The sequence below is a fragment of the Oncorhynchus mykiss genome, chromosome 2 (genome assembly GCF_057628025.1).
Source record: "Oncorhynchus mykiss isolate SJ-2025 chromosome 2, ASM5762802v1, whole genome shotgun sequence".
Taxonomy (NCBI): domain Eukaryota; kingdom Metazoa; phylum Chordata; class Actinopteri; order Salmoniformes; family Salmonidae; genus Oncorhynchus; species Oncorhynchus mykiss.
The window spans coordinates 57,670,494-57,687,688 of NC_143023.1; the positions used below are offsets into that span (position 1 = coordinate 57,670,494).

The 17,195-nt window shown below is 42.7% G+C and overlaps 2 protein-coding genes across 5 annotated transcripts; both read left to right on the forward strand.

Annotated features, from left to right (window-relative positions):
* Nucleotides 1-5,763: 5,763 nt before the first annotated feature.
* ccdc34 (coiled-coil domain containing 34) lies at nt 5,764-11,390 on the forward strand. Of its 4 annotated transcripts, none has more exons than XM_090203240.1 (7): nt 5,764-5,913; nt 8,307-8,571; nt 8,850-8,991; nt 9,172-9,279; nt 9,432-9,590; nt 9,974-10,100; nt 10,289-11,390. In XM_090203240.1, exons 2-7 carry the CDS (start codon nt 8,315-8,317, stop codon nt 10,495-10,497), a joined length of 1,002 nt encoding a protein of 333 aa, XP_090059366.1. In that variant the 5' UTR covers nt 5,764-5,913; nt 8,307-8,314; the 3' UTR covers nt 10,498-11,390. The 4 variants fall into 4 exon arrangements, 3 of the variants coding, with proteins under 3 accessions (XP_090059366.1, XP_021422460.3, XP_021422469.3); XM_021566785.3 differs by having other exon boundaries at nt 5,773-5,929; XR_016487355.1 differs by having other exon boundaries at nt 5,780-5,929; nt 9,927-10,100.
* Nucleotides 11,391-11,666: 276 nt separating this feature from the next.
* LOC110492461 (ras-related protein Rab-19) lies at nt 11,667-15,572 on the forward strand. The gene is made up of 5 exons (XM_021566807.3): nt 11,667-11,917; nt 12,312-12,398; nt 13,156-13,344; nt 14,061-14,244; nt 14,475-15,572. Exons 1-5 carry the CDS (start codon nt 11,906-11,908, stop codon nt 14,738-14,740), a joined length of 738 nt encoding a protein of 245 aa, XP_021422482.3. The 5' UTR covers nt 11,667-11,905; the 3' UTR covers nt 14,741-15,572.
* The last annotated feature ends 1,623 nt before the right edge of the window (nt 15,573-17,195 follow it).

Here is a 17,195-nt window from a genome sequence, read left to right on the forward strand (position 1 = left end):
TAGCGAGTAATATACTCAGAAGTGGTGGATGGTGTGCACGCCTCCTGAGTAGGACTAGGAGTCCACTCCGAATACCTCTTCTCCACCAGCAGTGTTTTGGAGCAGCCTCTGGAATAAGTTAAATTGCTCTGAGTGGTACGAACAAAGGATCAAACTCGGGAAAGTTATATTCTTGGATGTAATGCTGTTGAGTCACCGCCGCTCTGAATACCAAAAGTTATTTCCGGTTGTATGTAATAACACAACTTCTTCAGGAGGTTAATAGTGTAAGAAAAAACACACAAAAAAACAAATAACTGCAAATTTTCAGCATATCTGTCGGCACCATCTTACACGGACATGGCTTGTGTATTCAAGTAGAGCTGATGCCGCTTTTTTCTTTTTGTTGTCGCATTTTTGGAAAAAGATACTCTCATTTGAGCAGTGATGTTGTTAGTTTCTGGAATAATATCAGGACCAATTTGAAAGCACATGAGCATTGTACTGAGCATTTACCAAGCACGGAGAGTTTGAGCCACCTTGCGGAAAGATTGAAAACAGGCACAACCATTGACGCAATCAACCGAACTGGCAGCGAGCTGGATCGCATCCTGACAAAGCCCCTGGGAACAAGTGCTGGCTTGGTTGCTCTGTGTGTTTTCTACTTCAAAGGTACTAGAAGGCTGGGGTTCAAGCCCTTTTTTAGTTTTCTGAAGTTGTTTTCACCTTTCAGCTCGTGAGTGAGTGAGTGTGAGAGACTGAACTGAGTAATCTATCCACAAAGTAGATGGATGGAGGACTTACAGCTAGATAGGGAGGCGCTTACCCGCATTGCCATGATGACCCAGGACCATTACCCAGTGAAATTGGCTATTACCTCCAGGCTGCAAAATAAGTACACAGTTAATTTCTTCTCACAGTCTGGTATAAAACGTTTCTTATTGTTCATAATCATATTTTCCAATTGATCTGATCTCTCCCCTTCTCCATTTTTTTGTCCCTGCCTCTTTCTCCCTCCTTCCCTTCCTCTCTCTATGCAGATTGTCCAAATGCAGGATGATGTCAGTACGGACACGTTTGTCCAGGACCTCTCCATGACCCTGCAGCCTGTGAAGGTGGCCCTCACACTGCCTTCCTAGAGTTCAGCTGCCTCTGCTCACTGACCAGGGTGAGTACTCATTCATCCCACCTCATCCTGTCTTTGAATGCTTGTCTCCTTCCTCCACCTTTAGGACCAATACATCTTCAAACTTTTGGAGTAAAGTAATAAAAATAAAAAATCAAATTTGTTGATTATCTGCTCCATCTTCAAATCAAATCAAAATCAAATGTATTTATATAGCCCTTCGTACATCAGCTGATATCTCAAAGTGCTGTACAGAAACCCAGCCTAAACCCCAAACAACAAGCAATGCAGGTGTAGAAGCACGGTGGCTAGGAAAAACTCCCTAGAAAGGCCAAAATCTTCTACGACAGGTGTGCATTTATCTCTCTCTTTGAATTTTACAAGGACTTTCCCCATCCCTCTTTATCTATCTCCTTCCCTCGGTCTCTCTCAACCTTCCCCTTTCTACCTCTCTCTCTTCTCTCTCTTGCTCTCTTTCCCTCCTCCCATCTTTCTCTCACTCACATACACGCTGCACTGGCCCAGTATCTTCTACAACCTCTTTCACAGACTCCTGCAGTCCTAGCATGGATGTGGATCCCAACACAGCATGTGCAACCCTCTCTCTGTCCAGCATTTAAGTATTGAAAAGGTGTGGGGCTACGAAGAAAAATAGAACAGTGCAATTTGAAGTCAGATATGGAATAGAGTGCTACAAGCACTGGAATGTTCCAGGGGATGAAGGATGAGGGGTAGTGTGGTTGTGAGACATGTATGGTTGCGGTGGGAACATGTGGGTCTGAGAAGGTGTGATGTCATTTTGTTGAAATTTGTGTGTCTGTTTATTGTCTTTTGTTTATGTTGGGTTGTTATTGTTGGAGTAATAAATCAAATAAATTCATATAAAAAAAGAAACAAGGAGATAACATGGAGTGACAAGGTTCACCTACTATCACCAGGATCTGTGCAAAGTGGCTCTGTCTGAAACCTGCTACTGGGAGGAAGAGTGGAATGGGGGCGTGTTGATGTGGCTGTCTCGTACCAAAATCACTACCCCACGCTCGCAGGTTAGTGTTTTCTGTCATGAATCTTGTTCTGGAGGTAGCTTTGCAGAGTTAAAGAAGGATTTTTAAGCCTTGATACAATTGAGACATGGGTTGTGTATGTGTGCTATTCAGAGGGTGAATGGGCAAGATAAGTGCCTTTGAACGGGGTAGTAGGTGCCAGATGCACTAGTTTGTGTCAAGAACTACAACGCTGCTGGGTTTTTCACGCTCAACAGTTTCCTGTGTGTTTCAAGCATGGTCCACCACCCAAGGAACATACTGTCAACTTGACACAACTTTGGGAAGCATTGGTGTCAACATGGGCCAGCATCCCTGTGGAACACTTGTCACCTTGTAGAGTCTATGCCCCGACGAATTGAGGGTGTTCTGAGGGGAGAGGGTGCAAGACTGCAAAGCTGTCATCAAGGCAAAGGGTGGCTACTTTGAAGAATCTCAAATACAAAACATTCTGATTTGTTTAACACTTTTTTGATTACTACATGATTCCATATGTGTTATTTCATAGTTTTGATGTCTTCACTATTATTCTACAATGTAGAAAATAGTAAAAATAAAGAAAAACCCTTGAATGAGTAGATGTTCTAAAACAACTTATAAATGCCTCATGAGCTTAGTTCAACTGTCACACTCCGGGAGAACCCAATATATAACCGTGTTTTTCCCCAATGTTTTTAAACATTGTAAAAGTAAACAAACACTGTATAGCCTCATAACATGGTTAAAACAACCATTTTGATATCATGGATGGTCAGTCCATAGCTCTGTCTATTAATCTGAGAGTGGTTACATTTCTCCAGGTCCATCCCTCAGTTTTTTTTTTACCAAAACAGAGACGGGGTGACCGTTTTATTATTGTTTAGTCTGTGGATTTGCCCTTTAAACAGCTGCATATTATCAACATGTCAAAGTGTCACCAACTAAAGGTCAACAATAGGCTTATAGCAAATGCAGCATATGCCATTCATTTTTCACATGTAAATAGTACTTTTCAGTAGTGATCAAAGCATGCCATTCCATGAGCGCAGCATTTAATTTTCAACTCAAACCAATGAGCCCAATCAGTCCTCCATGTACAACAGAGTAGGGCTGGATAATAAGTCCTTAGTATTGAGGTCATGCTCAGGTAAAACAATTTGTCGAATCTATACTTCCATTTTTCCAAGTCTTATTCTTGAAGACCAAGAATTTATTGGAATGACTGGAATTCTGATAGACTTTGGTTTTAAATGTAAAGATATAATTTAATCATATTATATGTAGCAGAAAGCGATGGGTTAGAAGAAGCCTACATAACCAACCCATAAAGTTAAATTTTGCATCCATACAGTGGGGCAAAAAAGTATTTAGTCAGCCACCAATTGTGCAAGTTCTCCCACTTAAAAATATGAGAGAGGCCTGTCATTTTCATCATAGGTACACTTCAACTATGACAGACAAAATGAGAAAAAAAATCCAGAAAATCACATTGTAGGATTTTTAATGAATTTATTTGCTAAATATGGTGGAAAATAAGTATTTGGTCGCCTACAAACAAGCAAGATTTCTGGCTCTCACAGATCTGTAACTTCTTCTTTAAGAGGCTCCTCTGTCCTCCACTCGTTACCTGTATTAATGGCACCTGTTTGAACTTGTTATCAGTATAAAAGACACCTGTCCACAACCTCAAACAGTCACACTCCAAACTCCACGATGGCCAAGACCAAAGAGCTGTCAAAGGACACCAGAAACAAAATTGTAGACCTGCACCAGGCTGGGATGACTGAATCTGCAATAGGTAAGCAGCTTGGTTTGAAGAAATCAACTGTGGGAGCAATTATTAGGAAATGGAAGACATACAAGACCACTGATAATCTCCCTCGATCTGGGGCTCCACACAAGATCTCACCCCGTGGGGTCAAAATTATCACAAGAATGGTGAGCAAAAATCCCAGAACCACACGGGGGGACCTAGTGAATGACCTGCAGAGAGCTGGGACCAAAGTAACAAAGCCTACCATCAGTAACACACTACGCCGTCAGGGACTCAAATCCTGCGGTGCCAGACATGTCCCACTGCTTAAGCCAGTACATGTCCAATCCCGTCTGAAGTTTGCTAGAGAGCATTTGGATGATCCAGAAGAAGATTGGGAGAATGTCATATGGTCAGATGAAACCAAAATATAACTTTTTGGTAAAAACTCAAAAACTTGTTGTGTTTAGAGGACAAAGAATGCTGAGTGCATCCAAAGAACACCATACCTACTGTGAAGCATGGGGGTGGAAACATCATGCTTTGGGGCTGTTTTTCTGCAAAGGGACCAGGACGACTGATCCGTGTAAAGGAAAGAATGAATGGGGCCGTGTATCGTGAGATTTTGAGTGAAAACCTCCTTCCATCAGCAAGGGCATTGAAGATGAAACGTGGCTGGGTCTTTCAGCATGACAATGATCCCAAACACACCGCCCGGGCAACGAAGGAGTGGCTTCGTAAGAAGCATTTCAAGGTCCTGGAGTGGCCTAGCCAGTCTCCAGATCTCAACCCCATAGAAAATCTTTGGAGGGAGTTGAAAGTCAGTGTTGCCCAGCAACAGCCCCAAATCACCACTGCTCTAGAGGAGATCTGCATGGAGGAATGGGCCAAAATACCAGCAACAGTGTGTGAAAACCTTGTGAAGACTTACAGAAAACGTTTGACCTCTGTCATTGCCAACAAAAGGTATTTAACAAAGTATTGAGATAAACTTTTGTTATTGACCAAATACTTATTTTCCACCATAATTTGCAAATAAATTCATTAAAAATCCTACAATGTGATTTTCTGGATTTTTTTCTTCTTATTTTGTCTGTCATAGTTGAAGTGTACCTATGATGAACATTGCAGGCCTCTCATCTTTTTAAGTGGGAGAACTTGCACAATTGGTGGCTGACTAAATACTTTTTTGCCCCACTGTATATGGCCAGCTGTGTAAACTTTAACATTCATTTATCCTGCAATAGATGTTGTTCAATTGGTAACCTACATTTTTGTCTTCTAATGCCTCTTAAGGGGAAAGTAATCAGATTACGTTACTGAGTTTGGGTAATTCAAAAGTTGTTTCTGATTACAATTTTGGACAGGTAACTAGTAACTGTAATGGCTTACATTTAGAAAGTAATTTACCCAACCCTGCCCGTTGCCATGAAAACAGGGCAACCAGTGGAGCACAAACAACATTGTAAATACATCCAATATTAATCTGTTTACTTGTCTTCCCCTACTATTCGTACTACAACTATTTGCACAATATAACACTTGACATGTCTTTACTTTAAACCTTTTAGAGTGCAATGCTTACTGATAATTTAGAATTGTTATTTTGTTGTTTTTTGTTGTTTATTTCACTTGCTTTGGCAATGTAAACAATGTTGCCCATACATACATTTAAGCCCCTTTGAATTTAACTATATAGTTATGACAGTCATGGCAAGATGTGATCCGGCTTAAAAAAAAAATAAATTAGATATTTGTTTTGTATTTTAGATAGACCTAACCCTTAACCTAATCATCCTAAAAATGCAAATTAGTTAATTATCCTAGCTTGCGGCGGAAGTTCTAACCTACTACAAGTCAAATCTGACGTTCATGACCGTGACGACCCTCTTCTCCATGATGTCGCCATGGATACCGCTCAGCGTCTACTAGGAGCGTCGCGTTCCGCGTTGGTGATTGGTGAGAGATTGTGTGGTGTATCATGGGAAAATAAAGTTGTTTGCAATCACAACCAAGTAAACAGAAGGGAAGAGGTGTGTGAAGACCTAGGTAAAAAGATTAATATAAGCCAAATGTTTATTGTGTAGTCGAGCTAGATGCTATTGCATTGCTAATGACAAGCAAAATGGTATGATAATCTAACGTTAGCTAGCTGGAAAACAAGCTAGTAACTAGCTAATTTGCTAACTGTCTGTAGGTAAGTAGCTACTTCATACAGTGCTACGTATCGCGTTAACTGGCCAGTGCCAAGGGAGGTTATTGCCAGAGGATTAGCTAGCTGTCTGGGCCTTTTAACATAATTGATCTGAGCTGCAATAACAGTCTGCTAAGGCTGATCGGGCCCTGCAAATAGCTACGATAACTTTGAACCAGTATCTAACGCCCAGATCGCTCCGTTCAAACTCCCATTCACCAACTCTGCAAGCGTTATAATGTCAAAATACGTTCGTTTATCACGAAATATCGAGTTTCGCTTAGCAACTATCGTAATTTAGTCCCGTTACGGCTGGTATGTACTTCCCAAAAAGGTCTAAATACAACATTTACAAGCAATTGAACAATGTTTTATTCGGCACCTCCAACAATGCCAATGGAAATCAATAATTACTGCCACGCACAGGTCAGAAGTCTACAACAACTCAACACAGTACATTGGAGGTGCTGAAGAGGAATTTTCCGGTTACTTGTACATTTTTATTTAGACCTTTCTTGGAAGTACATACTGGGCGCTACGAGAGTAAATGAATATAGTTGCTTAGCGGAACTCCATATATGGTGATCAGCGAACATATGTTGACGTTATAACGCTGGCAGAACTGGTGAATAGGGGTTCGAATCGGAGCTTCATGGGCGTTATATGCTGACCAGACCGGACACGTCGCGTGCGAGAGCGTCGCAAAATAAATTTAGAAATCCATGTTATTAAATTATTGCACCCACACTGCTCGCGCGCGCCAACGAGCGTCTGGGATGCCAAGGGCTAACACGGAACCCAAACCGACTGCGCTCTTGCGCTATCGTGCATACATGTATTTTGTCCCCCCACACCAAACGCGATCACGACATGCAGGTTAAAATATCAAAACAAACTCTGAACCAATGACATTAATTTGGGGACAGGTCGAAAAGCATTAAACATGTATGGCAATTTAGCTAGTTAGCGTGCACTTGCTAGCTAATTTGTCCTGGGATATACACATTGAGTTGTTATTTTACCTGAACTGCACAAGGTTCTCTACTCTGACAAATTAATCCACACATAAAACGGTAAACCGAATCGTTTCTAGTCATCTCTCCTCCTTCCAGGCTTTTTCATTGTTGAACTTATATGGTGAACGCAACTAAACTATCATTGTATTACCACGACAACCGGCAACAAAATTTGTCTTTCAATCACCCACGTGGGTATAACCAATGAGGAGATGGCACGTGTGTACCTGCTTCTATAAACCAATGAGGAGATGGGAGAGGCAGGACTTTCAGCGTGATCTGCGTCAGAAATAGGAACGACTTCTATTTTAGCCCTTGGTGTCGTAGTCTCTCGCGAGCAGTGTGGGTGCAATAATTGACTAACATAGATTTCTACATTTATTTTGCGCCGCTCGTGCACGCGACGTGTCCGGTCTGTTCAGCATGTAAAATAGATGTCATTCCTATTTCTGAAACAGATCGCGCTGAAAGTCCTGCCTCTCCCATCTCCTCATTGGTTTATATTAGTTGGTACCCACGTGCCATCTCCTCATTGGTTATACCCACGTGGGTGGTTGAAAGACTAACTTTGTTGCCGGTTGTCATGGTAATACTATGAAAGTTTAGATGCGATCCCCATGTAATTTCAAAGATGAAAAAGCCTGGAAGGAGGAGAGATGACTAGAAATGATTCGGTTGGCCGTTTTATGTGTGGATTAATTGTCGGAGTAGAGGTCCTTGTGCATTTCAGGTAAAATAACAACTCAATGTTTATATCCCAGGACAAATTAGCTAGCAACAGCAAGCTTGCTAAATAGGACAAATTAGCTAGCAAGTGCAAGCTAACTAGCGAAATTGCCATACATGTTTATTGCTTTTTGACCTGTCCCCAAATTAATGTCATTGGTTCAGAGTTTGTTTTGATATTTTAACCTGCATGTCGTGATCACGTTTGGTGTGGGGGGACAAAATACATTTATGCACAATAGCGCACGACGGCGCACGCGCGCAGACGGTTTGGGTTCCGTTTAGTAGCCATGTGTGTTTATCATAATGCTTGTTCATCACAATGATCGCTCGTCATAATGCTCGCTACATAGCTGCTCCTGTTTAACTCTGTCTGCATTCCTTATTTGTGACTGCTCAATACATTAGAGTGAGTATCCACAAAATACATTTTAAAATGCTTTGTGCTCGTTTAAAAAAAAAAAAAAATCACATGTTTGTATGATAACAGGGGGAAAGATGTCAAGCTTTCCTGCCTCCGCCTCCAAGAGTTTCAGCTCGACTCCTCTGAAGACTTACCAGGACAGCGGCAGGGAACTGCACCGGTCCAAGAGTGTGGACTATGACTCAACAGGCGACTCCACCTACTCTCTGCTCTCCCCCATCTACCATGACAGCTATGAGAGTGATGAGGACCTGTCTGCAGCTCACCACGTACATCAGATAGACACCTCAGCCACACAGAGTGATGACGCCAGACCCCTCTCACCCATCAGGTATGGTTGGTGTACACGAGCAGTGTTACCCATCTGGATTCAGCAGACAGTCAGCAATATTTTTGTTCGCGCCACATGCTCTTTAGTTAGGGTCCCCTCATCAACAAGCAATTAAAAAGGGTTGATGACGCTAAACAATTTGATGAGACTGTTTCAATGGAAGTGCCACAGACCAAAATTAGATGTATGAATGACGGGTGCACAGAATTAGCTCTAGTAGGCTTAACTGTAGGGTTTGTGCACAAAGTTATGCTCAGAGTTGAGCGTGTGTGTTTCAGAGATGATCCACAACAGAAGCCCCCAGAGAGGAGAGCAGTAACTGAGGCGGAGGATCCAGAGGCATGTCTCTCTGCCTGGGAGAGGTGGCTGGTCTGCAAAGCCAAAGAGGAGAGACTCAGAATAGAAAAGAAAGCAGAAGAGGTGCGCAGTCGTATCTTTTTAGTTTCTTCTTCTGTTTGGCAACTCCTGTTAGCATTGGAGTCAGAACGTGATCATTTATGTTTTTCTAACATTTTATACTTTCTGTAAATTAGGGTTGCAAATGTCTATACATGGAAGCAATTGAGTATGACTGTGAGGCTGACGAGTGTTATTTGTTAGGAGCGCCTACTGAGGGAGAGGAATGAGGAACAGGAGAGAGAGCAGCAGAAGAAGAAGATGGTGGTGGAGGAGAAGATCCAGGAGTGGCTGCAGATGAAGAAAGAACAGGTTAAGAACCCCCCCCCCCCCCCCCCTTCTTTTGACTCGGTTATTAACAAAGTTCCAGAGAGGAACAATGCAGTTGTATGCTTTCTCATGCATACGTTATATCTGCACCTAAAGGGGTAAGTCATGTTTTTGTGATTGTTTGGCATCCCCAGGAGAAGCAGGAGAAATTGCTGAAGGAGAGAAAAGAGCAGAAGGAGATGCAGAGGCAGCAGCAGAAGCAGAGGGAGATTGAACAGAAAGCAGCAGAGAAGTACAGAGAGTGGCTACGGAGGAAGAACCTGGAGAAAATGGAGAGCGAGAGGAGAGCGAAGGTAGGTTCTTTCACAGTAGCCTTGTGTATTCAGAGATGTATTCAGGACAGTAAACAAATTAAAATATCTGAAATGTTTTGTTGGTTTGCTCTCTACATTAAAGTACAGTTGTTGGAAGAGATCGACATATTAGCCATTTGCTAAATATTCCTGTGCTCTCTCTCTTCTGTCGTTGCTAACTAATCTTCAGCAACACAGAACGAAACCATGTAATTGCATTATACAGTAGTTTGTTACTCTGAATGCAAGTTCATGTGGAAAATTCCTGGAAATGTCCGTTTCAACATGCGTTTCAATCTTTCTGACCACAACTGCTTTGGTTTCCCTGGAAATTAGTTGTGAGGTGCTCAGCTGCTGAGATTGGGGCAATTGTGTTGTAACAGGAGGAGGCAGCCAGCAGAGAGGCTCAGGAGAGGGAGCGCAGACAGAGAGCAGAGGAAAACTTTAAGGAATGGCTTCGTGCCCAGGACAAGAGCCGACCCAGTCCCAATGCACCCGGCTGCCCTCGAGGTAACATAACGGTCTTCACCCGGTTTAGGGTTGTTCAATCTCATATTCACCTTCTGGAAAATGTCAATTAAAAAAATGTAACAATAAGATGTTTTATTGCCACACACATGTAGTTGTACAGTCGTGCATGTATATTTTAAAGCAAGTTTTGATTTTGTAAAGTAAGTGTATTTTGTGTCTTCTCCCAGGTGGCTATGACAATGTAACGTACCCATCTCCCAGCTTCTACAACCCAATCCCATGGAAGCCCATCCACGTCCCGCCACCAGAGAAAACACCAGTGAAGAAGACTTCTCACAGGAAACGGCCAAGTCAACCCAAGTACCAGAACAGCCCCAGCATCCCATTCAGACTCAGATACACTGTAAGCTCGGCAGCTCGCCTGCAGAGGAGATGACCGCTCCAGTAGAGGTTCACCTTGGAAACAGATCTAGAGTACTATCCTCAGATCTAACCTCCGGGGAAACCACAAAACTGACCTTAGATCAGTGTTTAGGCGCTTTATGGTACTGTGAGAGGACACAGGGGAGGTGACCATGCTAATGTACATACCAGGGATCATCAACTTTTTTGAGTGGATGATCAGGTGGCCGGAATATAATTACCAATCATTTGTAGACTGCAAATTGACCGCACGAAGCCCAAACCGATAAAACATTTGACAAAAAAATCGGATAATTTCAAACCTTGCTTACATTTGAATTAGATCACAAACAGTATATCTCTCTTTTATGCATGTGAATCTTTTGAAACAGATAGCCAAAATTCAAATCACTTGGAGCTGATTTGCTGATGTTTTCAGTCTTTTATGTCCAACAATAATAAAATCACCTGCGGGCTGCTAGTTGGTGAACCATGGTATAGGTCTTTTTTTTATTTAATACATTTGCAATAAATTCTAAAAACCTGTTTTCGCTTTGTCACTGTGTGGTATTGTGTGTAGATTGATGAGGAAAAACGCTATTTAGTCCAGTTTAAAATAAGGCTGTAGCGTAACAAAATGTGGGGAAAGTCCAGGTCTGAATACTTTCCGACTGCACTGTGTAGACTGTTGCACTAGTCCATTGACTGTGTTGTCATGTATTTCTTATCGAAAAGACACGTTGTGGTAGCGTATTTTTTTAAGGCCAGATTTGTATAGGTTCTTAATTCTCAAAGAATATTTTATGATTCATGTGAAGCTAAATATTTCTACAAATTCTGTTACTTTCACTGACAAACAATTTTCTAATGACATGTACATTTTTTTGCATAGTTCGGGATGTCAATAAAAACGGTTTGTACTGTTTAGTTGTGGCTATTTATATTATGGCTATGGGCTGGATATTTTAATTCATTTTAGATTTATCAACCTAAATGGATAGCAGACAAAGAGGGAGACTGACAAGTGTAATTTCTTATGCTTGAACTATTTGTCAGACACAGTAAAAAAAACAATGCTAACATAACATGAGTTGATCAGTAGACAGCTGTAGATAAGGCAATAATAGGAGATATGGTGTCAGTGGGTGAAAGATAAACATTCCTCAGGCTTCAGGGCTTAATGTGGAACCGTCATGTGACTACACACTCAGAGGAAGATCATGGTGGCTGGGGCCAGAGATAGGCCAGCCTTGGTGCACAGCGCCACTCACACTCGCACGCATTGTTCTGTGTCCAGCTGTGCCTTGTGCCTCTGTGGGCTGAGATGACGACAAACCCGTGTGTGGGTGGAGAGAGAGAAATGGAAAAAAAAGAGGGGGTCTCTGACTTCCAGAACAGGAGACTCTTCATCACTTCACTTTATCTCCTCGCGAGGTCAATGTATGGCGCCTGAGGTAAAATGGATTCATCACACAGTAAATTCAATTAACCCTCATTAACAAGATGTTTACTGAGAAACGCTTAAGCGTTGTCTTGTGTTCTTGCCTGCTCTATATTTAGCTGTTGAATGCACTGGAATGTGTTAGTTGACGGCAGTCAGGAGGTGGCGAATAGTGAGAGAGGGGAAGCCGCCTGTGTGTTTCTGAGTATTTGTATGCAGCTCTCTGGGGTCCAAAGGCCACTTGTCAAGACAAAATTATTGTGTTTACATTTCGCCACGAGCAGCTTAACTACAGGAGTGGCTCCCTCTATTGACTTAAGGATGTGTACCCAGTGAGCCTTGCAAGAACCTAGAGAAAAGTCTTAAATGTGACCGCTGCGACTGATCCCTCCTTCCTGTCCTCACAGACCCTGGACCTTGCCCGGAAAACTACAATTCCCAAGATGCAGTGGTGCAGGTGGGCAGGCAACTGGAAATCACACCTGCCAGGAAAGGTAAGGGGTGTACCGTAGCTGTCTGTGAACGAATGAGAGTGGGGAGAACAACAGAGTAGAGAGAGAAATATGGTATAAAGGGCATAAGAACACCAACTGTGCAGGGAAACAGTTGGAGGTCTGAGCACAAAGAATGGGAGTGATTTGATGTACACAACCTTTGAAAAGGGCGAAGACTTGAAACGTGGACCTTTTGGAAGCCTTCCAGAACACCTTTAATTGTGACATTGTTTCGAATGTGATGTTTTATTTGTGTGTGGAATGAGCTCACTTTGGGAGATGGACACCTGAAGAAATACCCGAAGAGGGGCTGAGTAGAGAACACCTGTAGAAGTAGAGGATACAGCCTATTGAAGCCTTATCTTCAATACAACTTCTGACAAGAAAAAATAATGAAGAAGAAACAGGCTATGGTTATAAACAGGGGACTAACAAGCCGTGATATTCTTGTTTTGGCCAACAATTTGTTTTCTGTATAGCAGCCAGTTTAAAAAGAAATATAAGACAATCTGCATAGAAGGGACACCGTTTTAGTAGGAAATGTTCATGTACTTCTTTAGCTCCTCTTGAGGAAGGGTTCTCTTCGTGTTTTTGACTAGGATGTGACCATCTCTGTCAACAGTTTCAACTGTTATTGACGCAGCTAACAACTTACACAGTAGAGAACCAGTTCTATCGCTGCTGCAGGGCATCTCGACCTGGCCCTATTTTAGTTTTGTCTCTCAGACTCTCCCTGTGTCGACCCCTCACCATGCAGTCCTCTGGGCCGGAGCAGGACGACTCCTTCGACTTCCTCTTTAAGATCATCCTGGTGGGAGACTCGGACGTGGGGAAGACCTGCGTGGTCCAGAGCTTTAAGTCTGGTGTCTTCATGGAGAAACAACAAAACACTATCGGGGTGGACTTCACCGTACGCACCATGGACATTGATGGCAGGAAGGTCAAGGTAAGGAAATATGTGTAGATTTCTGGGATGATTGTTTATCACATTTTTCGATGTTAAGTACAGGAGATGTTGTCTTTGTTCCGTCCGGTATTTCGTTAATGTCGATAGGCCTAGCTAGCTTAATTGTGTCTTTACACAGTGTAAATTGTTCTGCCTCTGCTTTTCCTCAAAAGCAAAGAAGTCTTCAGCACTTTTTTGTTTGTTTTAAGGAACGGGAGAGGTCAAACTGTAACTTTGGATCGCCCCGCTGTGAGTGTGTGTGTTTTCTGGGTGTGTATCAAGTGACTGTATAATTGTATGGACAATATAAGTGTGTTTTCCTAGGTCTGTGTATTTGGAGGATGGGTTGGATGTTTTTGGACCACCCTGAAAAACATCTCATCCATAAATGAAATCAATTAAAACCTCCCTGTACCGGTCTCTCCTGCACAGGGATGCATAGACATCCAACCCACAGTCCTTTGCCCTTTAGTGTTTGCCGAAGCGACTGGATAGGTGTAAGCATGTGGTGCTGTGTCCAGCTAATCTTTCAATGTGCTTAGGGGAGCGCTCTCCATGTTTACACCTATCTTGTTCTACCAGAGGGTTGGGGAAAAGGCTATGGGTGGGTTTCAACTGACCCTTTGTTCCTTAACCTGGCCTGAGAGTGTGTGTATAAGAAATTGGTGTAGTGTGTGTTCTCCAGCTAAAGTGGGTGTTGTTTCTTGTCTCCTCAGCTGCAGGTGTGGGACACAGCTGGACAGGAGCGTTTCCGCACAATCACCCAGAGTTATTACCGCAGTGCCCACGGTGCTATAGTGGCTTATGACATCACACGGCGTCCAACGTTTGAATCTGTGACACACTGGATCCAGGAAGTGGAGCAGTACGGGGCTGCTAGCGTTGTTCTCATCCTCATTGGTGGGTGGGAGAGACACAGGCAACACGTGGCTTTAGTCAAACTCTGTTATAAAGCCTACTGAGCAGTTGTAATAATGACATAACAGATGTGGTGCTCATCGTTACCGGTGGGTGAGAGAAAATTGTCTGACACTTACCTTGAGCTTATAAATAGATTCTTCCAAGCAATCAACAGTCGTCTATTTCTCAAATAAAAATATCAATTTCCATTGTCTGCTCTTTTCTCCTAGGGAACAAGTCGGATCTGCAGTCGGAGAGACAAGTGCTGTTTGAGGATGCCTGTACTCTGGCTGAAGGGAAGGGTGCGCTGGCCGCCTTGGAAACCTCAGCCAAGGAGGCCCAGAATGTGGAGGCAGCCTTCGTGCTAATGGCCCGGGAGCTGATGGTTAGGAACGGCCTGACCATCACAGACGAACACTCACAGGCCTCCCCACACTTCCCAAACTCCCATCCTATCCATGGCTCCGATTCCACGGACAGGAAATCATGTTGTTGAGAGAATTGATGGGCAAGGTGGACAAGAGGTTGTTGGGCTGATGGTCCTGATAACTGTATAATTAACCTAGAGATAAACTATAATTGTCTGGAATCAACGTTGCCACAACACCTGCTAGTTTTAGACTGTCACATTTAAAGGTGCTGTCAAGAAGCGTGTTGGGATAGAGGCTAGGGGTTGGGGATGTGTGTGTCTACTATATTGTGCGTTGGTGGGGACGGAATAGATACAAGTACTGTAGTGATGATTGAGACCATCACTGCCACTGAAAAGTCCCACTCCAGCTGTATTTTTTACTTTTCCCATTGAAAAACAATATTTCAAGTATAAATACAGTACACACATTTAGGGGTAAAAAAAATGACATGTTTTGAGCAAAATAGTTTAAATTATTATTTTTTTAACACAATTGCAAAATTCAAGAGTTTGCCAAAACAAGGAGTTGGTCTGATGGTGCACTCTGATGTCATCGGATTTTCCCTTTGCTTGCAGGAACAATAGAGGAGCAATGGACCACCTATTTTGTTAAGTGAATCAGGTGATAAATTAAGTTCTAGGGAGGCTGGAGTGGGTCTTTAACTGTAGTTTTAAACTTGGCTGCCAGTAGTCACATGCACATGTCCTTATCGTGCTTAACCTACTACTATTGTCTAAAACGTAACCAGTATTTAATAACCAAACGTGGTAAAAGTATCCTCTGGCCACCTGTGGTCTATTGTATGTGTCAGAATGACTGGTTTCAATGAACACCCCTATTGTTTGATCTTTTACCTTAAAAAAAAAAAAAAAAATGTCCTCCAGTTTGTCAAATATACTGTTGCATTGACAATTCCACAGTCTCACACTTCTTTCCCTTAAAACCATGGGCCAAATTGTACAAATGCTGACATCCCCGCATAAAACATTCAATAACAAATTCCATAAAAATAATAATCATAATTCAGAAAACATGATAAAATACTTACATCCCCCGATAGCATGCCTTCACATACTATTGGCTCTGTTAAGATGCTCCAACCCTTAATTGAACACAAGCGGATATGTAGGACTAGTTTAGTTAACGGTAAATTGAACAACTTGCCTTGCATCAGTTGTGGAGACCATCAATGAACATTCCTTGACTTAAATTAGTCACTTGCATAAAGAAATGACTCTTATACTGTAATAATCCTGGAAGTCACTGACCTATCAAACCACCCCTAAGGCTGTTTCAATTAAACTAAGAATAATTTTAGTCGCCAAAAACATAGTCATGATTACCATAACAGACATAATTACACTCTTTAGAACAGGACACGCAACAGAAATTGAAAAGTTACGGAAATCTCAATGGCAGAACCGTATGGTAAATGTGCACGGACATTCTAGACTTGTATAAGACAATACAAGAGTGGGGGGGTTAAGGAGGAAGCCTCCTTCATATGTTAACTTGTATTTTAGACATCTGTTGGTCACAGAGAGGTCTATGTGGACTCTCAGACTCTGTCCTAACCAAAGAGTAGCTGTTAGGCTAGGTTTACACAGGCAGCACAATTCTGATCTTTTACCCAATTGTTGGCAAAACATCTGATCTGACTGGTCAAAAGAGCAATTATTGGGCAAAAGATCAGAATTAGGCTGCCTGTGTAAAGGCAACCTTTGAGACCCAGACCATGAGGGGCTGTTAACTAACTAGGCAGTGAAGTGAACAGTGTATGGGCCAGGAATAGACTTGACAGGACAGTATTGTCCTCGCCCCTAGTACACCCCTGACACCCATTCCATTTTGTCACGGATAATTTTGTGGTTGTCCTCCAGGCTCTGGGGCTCCCCACCGATCCGCTTGAGCTGCATCTGAACCCTGCAGTGGCGTCAGGCCTGTAAGTAGTGGTTGTAGAGGTTGGCACCATAAATGTCTGCTATAGGGTTATCACTGTGATGGAGAGACGGGAGGGAAGGAAGAGAGTTAAGCGGGCTTGAGTTAAAATGTGATAGCCTGGCTGACGTGACCCACGTGACTACACAGCAAAGAGCTGTGACCCACTTGGTCTGGACAAGAGTCCGTGTAAAATTCAATATTTGCTCAGAATTTGAGCTAACATTTTGATTGGTTCTCATATGCACGCTATTTCCTCGTCAATTTCCTACTCCCCACTAGCGAAATAAACAAGCCAAGCTGTGGGGAGGAAAACTCAGGGGTGAAGCATTCTGAAAAGTAACGGCCAATTTAGGGACTGAATTAAGATAGGCGCAACTTGAAGCATTTCAAGCCTTTGTGCGAGGGGAGGATATATTGATGGTCTTGCCAATTGCATTTGGGGAAAAGCCTAATTTAACCAGCTAGCGAGTTCTAGTCTTCAAGAAGCTAGGAAAACAGCTTCCAATTCTGACAGTCGTGTCCACGCTAAAGGCTGTGGTGGACGGACTAATCCACGAGGCAACAGCCCTGGCTCTCAGAGCGGTGGTTGTGAAGCAA

Bases quoted from the DNA above. Each gene is read 5' to 3' on its own strand.
- ccdc34 (XM_021566785.3), top strand. From the start codon at position 5,788: ATGGATACCGCTCAGCGTCTACTAGGAGCGTCGCGTTCCGCGTTGGTG. The intron at 9,280-9,431 runs GTTAAGAACCCC...TGGCATCCCCAG, and splicing joins TGCAGATGAAGAAAGAACAG to GAGAAGCAGGAGAAATTGCT. The intron at 9,591-9,973 runs GTAGGTTCTTTC...GTGTTGTAACAG, and splicing joins AGAGCGAGAGGAGAGCGAAG to GAGGAGGCAGCCAGCAGAGA.
- LOC110492461 (XM_021566807.3), top strand. The intron at 12,399-13,155 runs GTAAGGGGTGTA...CTCACCATGCAG, and splicing joins AATCACACCTGCCAGGAAAG to TCCTCTGGGCCGGAGCAGGA. The intron at 13,345-14,060 runs GTAAGGAAATAT...TTGTCTCCTCAG, and splicing joins TTGATGGCAGGAAGGTCAAG to CTGCAGGTGTGGGACACAGC.